This window comes from Grampus griseus (assembly GCF_964374135.1).
Source record: "Grampus griseus genome assembly, chromosome: 20".
In the NCBI taxonomy this organism is placed as follows: domain Eukaryota; kingdom Metazoa; phylum Chordata; class Mammalia; order Artiodactyla; family Delphinidae; genus Grampus; species Grampus griseus.
The window spans coordinates 52,577,544-52,586,753 of NC_139014.1; the positions used below are offsets into that span (position 1 = coordinate 52,577,544).

The 9,210-nt window shown below is 47.4% G+C and overlaps 1 protein-coding gene across 3 annotated transcripts in view; it reads left to right on the forward strand.

Moving 5' to 3' along the window:
- SSH2 (slingshot protein phosphatase 2) overlaps nt 1-7,378 on the forward strand; it is a 244,633-nt gene extending 237,255 nt beyond the window's left edge. For all 3 annotated transcript variants that reach the window (XM_082678050.1, XM_082678049.1, XM_082678051.1), the window contains one exon: nt 314-7,378. In XM_082678050.1, coding sequence (XP_082534176.1) covers nt 314-2,401 — 2,088 coding nt within the window. In that variant the 3' untranslated portion in view covers nt 2,402-7,378. The remainder of the gene's footprint in view (nt 1-313) is intronic.
- The last annotated feature ends 1,832 nt before the right edge of the window (nt 7,379-9,210 follow it).

The following is a 9,210-nucleotide window of genomic DNA, read 5'->3' on the forward strand; positions in this document are numbered from 1 at the left end:
AAGGCTACTTGCTGTTTACTTTTGGAGCAAGATACTGGATTAGAATCCTATTTGAGTCAACAGAACACAAGTTTACTAGACAGTGACACAACCTATGACTAATTTTGTATCTCTGCCTTTGATGAATCCGGTTTTTTCTTGTACGACAGAACAGAATACAACCCCAGGCAGAGGACAGTCCCAGGCACTCCATGATTTGTGTCCTCAGAGAGCCAGAAGGTTCTCCTGGATCAGAGGATTAGTAAGCAAAAAATCTGGCATTTTCAATTAGATTACAGTTAGCCATAACCATCTCACTGTTTTCTCTTCTTAGGCAATCTCAGAACTGGTCAGTCCAGACATCTTCATGCAGTCTCACTCAGAAAATGCAATTTCAGTCAAAGAAATCGTCACTGAGATTGAATCCATCAGTCAAGGAGTTGGACAGATTCAAGTGAAAGGCGACATCCTAGCCATTCCATGCCATACACCAAAGAAGCACATCGTCCATGAGCTGCCCCTTGAGAGGGCCCAAGCCGCAGAGAACAAACCTGGAAATCTGGAGCAGAGTGGAGTTTCCTGCACAGCCCAGCCTGAACTAGCCAAAGACTCAGGGAAGTGGGAGCCAGAAGGGTGCCCAGTGGCACACTCATCCACCACAGAGTTGGAAGAAGAGGAACCAGCTGAGGGGGAACCAGAGCTCTGGGGCCCAGGGATGCCCCCGGGTGCCAAGTGGTGCCCCGGGTCCGTGAGGCGAGCCACCTTGGAGTTTGAGGAGCGCTTGCGGCAGGAGCAGGAGCAGTACGGTGCTGCCCCTGCTTGTGCCTCGTTGTCCACTCGTAAGAATTCCAAGAATGATTCTTCTTCTGTGGCAGATGTGGCATCAAAAGGGAGGAGTGATGAAGCCACCCTAGAACATGCATTTGTCCCCAGGGAACCAGAGACGAGCAAGGGCAAAGGGAAATGCAGTGGGTCTGAGGCTGGCTCCCTACCCCATTCTGAGCAGCATGCCATCGTTCCAGCACCCGAGCTGCCGGAGTCTCACCCGTTGCCAGCTCCTCAGAAGTGCCCAGGGTCAGGTCCCAGAACACAGCAGGAAGGAGTCCTGAAGGAGCAGAGGACTTCGGTCTCATGCCAGGGACCTGAGACACCAGCAGTCCCTCTGCCTCTTCCCAAGAAGATAGAAATCGTTGAATACACCCACACAGTCACGACACCTGATCACGGGCCAGAGGGGGAAACAGCCACCAGCGAAAAGAGTGGGGAGCAGGGACTGAGGAAAGTGAAAGTGGAGGAGTCCGTTACTGTCCTCTGTGCACTGGATGAAAATCTGAACCGGACACTGAGCCCTGACCAGGCTTCTCTGCACCCCAGAGCGCTACCTCTGCCTCACTCTTCCTCTCCCGAGCCTGAGCACGGCAGGCCCGCCCACCCAGCCCCCACCCTGAGCAGCCCTGGAGACGGGGGCAACAGCCCAGCAGCTGCCCTGGAGACGGCAGCGCCTTCTGTCAGTCACTCAGCCCACGTACTTGGTGCCAGCTTGGCTTACCTGCATCCCCAGACGGTGGTTCACCTGGAAGGCTTCACAGAGCAAAGCAGCACCACAGACAATGAGCCCTCTGCGGAGAAGGGCAGCTGGGAGGAAAGTCAGGAGGGCCCCCTCTCCAGGGGCAGTGGAGTGCCATATCAGGGCTCCCAGGTAAGTAGCGAAGACCTGTGTTTAATTAGCAGACTCGGTGACAGTGTTGGGGAGCAGCAAGAAGAACTGGACCCATCACCTGTAGCCTGTCAGCTCCCACACAGCCCTAGTAGTGACGGTATAAAGGGTCTCAGTCACAGCCCCAGTGGGGTGAAGGAACGCGCTAAAGAAATCGAGTCCCAAGAGATTTCCCAGGTAGGGCTCCCCAAACCATCGCAAATGAGGCATTCAGCTTCCCTCGCCAAGTTAGGTTACCTGGACCTCTGTAAAGACTGTTTACCGGAGAGGGGGCCTATCTGCTCTGAGTCCCCTCATCTCAAACTGCTTCAGCCCTTCCTCAGAATGGGCTCGGGAATGGAGGCCCAGGAGCCCCCAGAAAACCCAGATGCTCCCCAGAACCTAGAGCCCACCAAGTGGTTCATAGAGCAACTCAAAACAACAGAGTGTATCGCACAGAGCAAGCCGGTGGAGAGGCCCCTTGTACAGTATGCCAAAGAATTTGGTTCCAGTCAGCAGTGTTTGCTCCCCAGGGCAGGACCTGAATTGACTAGTTCTGAAGGAGGCCTTCCTTTGGTACAGACCCAGGGACTGCAGGGTGCAGGCCCAGCTCCAGGGCTGGCTGTAGTGCCCCGTCAGCAGCACGGCAGAACTCACCCCCTAAGGAGACTGAAAAAAGCAAATGATAAAAAACGGACAACCAACCCCTTCTATAATACCATGTGATTCTGAGCCTCTACATGTGACTTTCTGAAAGAAATGTTTGTAAAAGGGGCAGGTGTAATATGTAAGGAACATGCACTTTATTGGTTAATTTTATAATACTTTGGTCATTTTACTGTTCCTGGCGCATGCAGGGTTTGGTTTTTTTCCTCTGTGTGTGTGAGAGAGAGAGAGAGTTTGATTTGGACGGCAAGACCATTTTATCATTTTTTATTTTTGGAAAATGCAAACCTCAAAGAATACTCATTTTCAAAGAACACCTTTATCAAAGGCAAATTGCTGTTTTTCAGTCTACTGCCACCTGCTCCTCATTTTGCCCCCTGAGGGAAGGCATGCTTGCTTGATTGAGGAAGGAAGCAGATGGGGAAGGTGGGGTTGAAGCTGGGAATTGGAAATGCTGCCCCAGGCCTGTGTGATGATGGTTAGGTCTCCAGACCTGATGCATTGGATTCACTGAAGGGGGCAGCCCAACGTCAGCATGCTCTCAGACTTGGTCCCCAGCCCCTTGGAGTTGCCGAAATGGGCAGGTTCTGCTTTGCTCTCAAAGAGGGTCTTCCAGAATTCATTTCTCCTGGTCTCCAGAGTGTATCATTACAAAAAGGCATGATAATTGGCTGGCTTTGTAAACTTATCAAGCAAATACTTTTTTACCCCAAGCAAAGAATTTTATTAAATTTAAAATGAACTCCAAAGGATTTCTGAGAGGTCCTCTCTAGAGGAAAGCAGAAGAAGAGAAGGAGGTGAAATTGGGGGTGGAGAGGCCACCACTGCCCAGTATCTTCCAGGTGGACGGGCTCCACACAGGTGGTCATCCTACCCCACCCCACCCCCCATCCCCTGGAAATGTGCCCTGCAGCATTCTCCCAACTAAAACACAATAGGGACAAGTTTGAAAAACAGCAATTAAAAGTCAGTGTGTTCTTGTAAAGTGAATACATATGTAGGGTTTTAACCCTTTCGTTACTTGAATAATTCTGTGGGCCTTCTAAGTTTAATGGCCATATTTTTTCCAATTTATTTTCCTCCCTCATGCTGTTTCTCCCAGTGCTGCCTATTTTTTTTAATTTTGTAGGTATTTGAATTGTTACATTACATATGTATAACCTCCATTGAATGCAAAGTTTTCTTTTTAATATTATCACTGTTAACACTTGACATAAGTTTTTTTTTTCTTTTTCCTGGAAGATTTGTCATTTCTCTAGTTTATACACAGTACTTATGTACATAATGTTGTCACTTTCTTACATTGTTTTGTTGTTAATGTTGTATGTTGTAGGGTCTTTTTGACTTATCCATTTTAAGAAATAGTAAAGCTGCAACTGGAAAACATACGGACACCACAGAAATAAGACTGATGGGTGTTGGTAGGAATCTGCAGAGTATATATTGATGGTGGTTTTTTTTAAAATGGAGACTTCTAATCACCAGCTCCTGCCAAATTATGCGTTAGTAACTTCCTCCTCAGAGAAACCCCTAAAGGCTCCCATTAGATCACAGTTTGACTGAAGGCTAATTTCTCTTTGAGACTGAAATCCCAGAACGTTGTTCACCACTAGCTGAACCAGAGCCAGGGAGTATATGTGAGTGTTACCGCTGCCCAGGGTGGAAGCTCCTAATGGATTAGGCTGAAGGGCTGCAGGGAGGCCTCGGCCAAGGGCAGGCACCCTTAAATGACCGCGTTTAGGATGCTGTTGCTTTGCTGCTATTGTGGAGGTCCTTAACACAGGAGCACCTGCCGTAAACAAGCCTATTTCAGCTTCTTACAGAAAACATATTTAGCTTGGGATGGAACACCACTGCAGCTCATCAAAACTGAAGAGGTTTGCAAATTTGCTTCCTGTTTGCTTTGGTGGTTGTCCCCATTGCTGAGAGGTTGACCGAGCACAGACCTAAGATTTAGGTTTGGGGTTCATCACAGCACTTAGAGGAAAAAGATGCACAGACTGTCAAAGTGATGTCAGAGGCCAGAGTTCGATGAGGACAGGTGGTATGGTGACCCAAAGGAGAGAGAAAAGGTGGACTGAGGCCACTCGTACGTGTTCAAGAGGAGCTGTGAATCCAGTTGCCGGGTGGAGGCCGTAGTTGGGTCTGACATCACTGCCAGGAGGCAGATTGGACAGAAACCTCCTGCTCTTAAGTGTTTTTATGGTGTAGTAATGATATGTGCCTGTGCTGTCCCTAAATAGTTTCCTTAAATGTTCAAATGTGTCATCCACACAGCTTTGTGGCTCCAGGATATTTAATGTGTTGTAAAATGTTTTACTAGGTGGCATGTTCCAGTGTGAGGAGGCTTGCAGGACAGGGTTATGAATTTCCAGGGCTCATCCATCTAAACTGCCCTTTCTTGTTGAGGCAGTTCCATCACCAATATGTTGGCGAAAGGAGAGGAAACTGTGGCAGGGGTGGGAAGAGGAGGCTTTGCATGGAGGTTAAGAGAGTAGCGTCCACTCAGTTAATCCCTTGAGATGGTGACATCCCTCACATTAAGAAGTACACACAGGGTCGACAGTGTTGCACTGTTCTCTCTTCTTTTCCCGGCCACTGTGTTTAATGCTCACTCTCACTGCATTAAAGAACAACAAAGATTGGGAGTGGGGGAACCTCAAATGCTGTGAAGAAAAACAAAACCTTTTTTTTTTTTAAAGAGTAGAGGAGGTCTTGCTCTGCCTTTTTTTTTTAATAATTATACTTTTTATCATTTAATTTACCTGCCTAAATAAACATTCTCTACACAAGGTCTGTAATTCAGCCATGCCATAGGGTTTTGCCAGCCCTCAGACTCCCAAAACCGAGTGTTCTTGTGCTATTTATGTAGCTGAGCACTGTCCAGGGGAAGTACATGACGGCCTATCAAGAACTTTCTAAACTTTATTCTCTTCAAACGGATAATCTCAGGTGGCCTGTTTCCCTTTTCTGTTCATGGAAAAGCCAGACCCGAAACAGCAGGTCTGGTAGATTGACAGAGATGAGTAGGAAAAGTTTGGACCTCTCGCTCAGTGCCTCTCTTTATTTTGAAAACCATCATAGTCTGACTCAGAATTATTCTGGAGGGATTGTGTGTGTGTGTGTGTGTGTGTGTGTAAAAAGTAACACTGTGGTGCATGGGATAAAAGCCCCAGGAGCACACAGATTTTGAGCTGTAATCTGGATGGTTACCTGGTCAGTAGGAAGGAGAGAAACCCCTTTTTTGATTTTAGAAACACTTAGGAGTAGTTTGTACTATAGCAGATACACAGTACAGTAGTGTAGTAATACTCATCTCTCCTCATTTTGGTTGCCTTTCAGATTCCGGATGTTTAGGATCATTCCTAACATTTCAGGCTCTTTATCTAGCATTTTCCTGGTTCTGTACCTTTATCCCAACTGGTATTTCCTCTTTCTCATTTTGGGAACTACCAAGAGCCCCAAGGACAGCCTGAGGATGACAGCCCAGGCTCTGAGGTCCCCTCCTGCTAAAGGGCCCCAGACAGATGGCTCTTGGATAGACTTGAAGCTTCTGAGACATAGCAGCTCACAGAAATCTTCATTTGTTCCATCTGAGGATTTCAGTTCTGAAGTGATCTAGCCATGTTTGGTAAAGATGTTTTTGTGGGAACTGTTTCTCTCTCTCTCTATTTTTTTTTTTAAGAAAGCATTATGCAAAAAGGGTCTCTTTCAAGGGCATTTTAAATTTTTTAAATAAAGCCATTCTTTGGCTTTTTTGAACTGTTTGTGGATATTTTGTTTACATTGTGAATATTAAAACGTGCATCATCTTGATGGCCGCTCAGATTCCTCCTCCAGGCACCTAGCCCTGGCCATCCTGTGAGCCCTCACACTGAGCAAGGTCAGCCTTATGGGTAAGTGGGGAAAACCTGGAGCTGACTTCCATCTGTGTCTTGCACTCCCATCCAACACTCTGTATGGAAATATTCATCATTTCCTCAGTGATGGTGTGTCTTATAGTGATGGTTGTAATGGTGAATGGCTAGTGTCGTTTTTGTCTAATTTTGTTTTGCTTTTTGATGGTAGATGAGATGAAATTTTAGCTATTTCAGCACCAATCCAACTTAAAAACATCTTGGATTTGTTTTCCCTTCCAAACTAAAAGATTAAGGCATGTATTAGGCATAAGTGTATTTGCTGCCGTGACTCATCCGACGGCTATATCAGGAAAAAGCCTCCTGCTACCAAAGCAGGAAGCTGCACACTCCTAACCCTTCTCCAGGGCTTGGGGTCCCTTGATGCCATGGAGAGCTATTGCAAGGTGCTTCTGTACTTTTCTGGCCTGGAAGTGGAGGGTGCCTGCGCCTGGCTCCTGCTATGAAAAGAGAACCAGCCTCACTTTCTCAGTGCCCCAGAGATCTGGGACAGGATTTCTAAACTGGAATCATCCCTCATCAGCTTGAAGATGTCCCAAGGGGTATACGACTAGTGCTGCCATCTGTGTCCTCACAGCAACACTGGTGGCAGCATCCTGTGCACACATGGAGAGCTAATACCCAGGGCTTAACTCAAGTTGATGACCCAGTCTGGAAGCTGGGTAACTGGCCCTGAAATGTTTCCCAATCAGTAAATCCACAGGGAACTGTTTGGTTTTTATGTTTTATTGGAATTTGGTTTGCTTGGCATAGCTTAAGGTGCCTTTTCTTTCTTTCTACTTTAATTTTGTAGGACTTGTTTTAAATGTAGAAAACAAGTCCAAAAGACTCTCCCACTGACTGTTACCTTTGCCCCAGGCCACCCCAAACTTTTATGCTCACATTTTATTAAATAAAGCAGGTGCTCCCTGGAATCTCTGGGACCTTTTTGAGGCGTTTGAAGCAGAATATAAAGAGTGGTCTCATCTCCTTCCTTAATCTTCCTGGTGGTTGGGATGTTCCACTTGTATCATAGGTTTTTTTATTACTGATGTGCTCCGCTGTTTTTAAATGTGAACTTGTGCGCAAATGTGCAGATTCAATGTTCTTGTTACAGATTGAATAAATTTTTATTTTGAAGATGAAACGTGTACTTGATCAAGTGCAACAAAAGAGGGGGTTGCTTAAAGGTGGAGGGATGGGAAGAGAACACTGATGGTAAACATGATGCAATTCCCGTTGATTGATCTCCCTCCCTTAGGAGAGAGCTGAGCTCTGGGAAAAAATATAACTTTCTACCTCTCACAAAATGAAGACTGAATGGGAAATGGGATCACTAAAGATTATTTCAGACAGTGTGGCTCCAATCAAGTGACCACGCTGGGAACTTGCCTGGTCAAAGAGGCTCTTGCCAAAGCCACCACCTGAACGTTAGGAGAATGAATAAGCAAAGGGACCAAAATTCTGCCACCATCTGTGGTACAAAGTGTTCTGGGACAGCTGCCGTGACGCGCCCCAGCAGAGACTGGATTTCTTGGGTAGGTGAATTCTCTGGACATTAACAAGACAGAGTTCACAAGCTTTCGGCACAAGGCACTTCAGTTCACTGAAAGGTTTCTAGAAACAGGGCATGAGTTTCCAAAGAAGTAAAAGCTTAACCCTCTCCCATCATTAGAAGAGAAGAGAAGCACTTGATGTCAGTGGTAGAGGAAGAGAGATGGGGCCAAAGAGCAGTTCCCTAAAACGGGTGCGGGGGGGCGGTGCGGATTGCCTGGTGGTCCAGTGGTTAGGACTCCGTGCTTTCACTGCCGAGGGCGCGGGTTCAATCCCTGGTCAGGGAACTAAGATCCCGCAAGCCCTGCGGCATGGCCAAAAACAAAAACAAACAAACAAAAACAGGCTGGGGGGAGGGGTCTCCACTTCTCCCACCCCTCCACAGACCCATCATGAGATATTTAGTGGTGCCACTCATCACATATAAAGCAGCTCTACTATCTAGGGAAAGCTCAGTTTCCAGAGAAAACACTGCCTTGAACTAAAATTAAGTCAGCCTGCTTCAGTCTGGATCGTCCATATCAAATGAGATGGGCACACCACTGGTCTCTGGCTGGAGTGCCAGAGTGCATGATGGTGAAGGCAAGGTCATTTCACAAAATATTCTAGGGGTGCCTGGAGTCCCTGACCCTGATCGGTCATGGCTTTCTAGCCAAAGCAAATGGACCAAATCATGTCTAAGTTGCCAGGCCACCTCTTCCAGAAAACGGCTTTATGAAAGATGAAGTCTATGCCTATCTTTTATGGATTGCTATTCAGATGGGTAACAGTTCAAATGGATAACAGCAAGGGAAAGCACCAAGTCCAAGTAGCTTCTTCCACTGATTGGCTCTTTGTGCCTTGGCTCCACCTACCCCCAGCTCTGCCAGGCCTTGGCAGCCAGAAGAAGGCTAGAGGGCAGGGCTGAGCCATGCCAGCTCTAAACAACACCTGTAAGTTCCTGCTCTTGTACCTGGAGAGCAACCACCCCCCCACCCAGGTCATGGAACTGAAGGCAGAATGGATTGAAGGATTCCTGCTTCTGGGCTTCCCTGGTGGCGCAGTGGTTAAGAATCCGCCTGCCAATGCAGGGGACACGGGTTCGAGCCCTGGTCCGGGAAGATCCCACATACCGTGGAGCAACAAAGCCCATGCCCACAACTACTGAGCCTGTGCTCTAGAGCCTGCGAGCCACAACTACTGAGCCCATGTGTCACAACTATTGAAGCCCGCATGCCTAGAGCCCGTGCTCTGCAACAAGAGAAGCCACCACAATGAGAAGCCCACGCACCACACGCGTGCAGACCCAATGCAGCCAAACATGGACGGAAGGGAGGGAGGGAGGGAAAGAAAGGATTCCTGCTTCCTAGTCCCAGACCCTTACCTCTAGAATGGAGTACCTGGCTCTCTTTAAAGAGGAGAAAAGGAGATGGGAGAAGA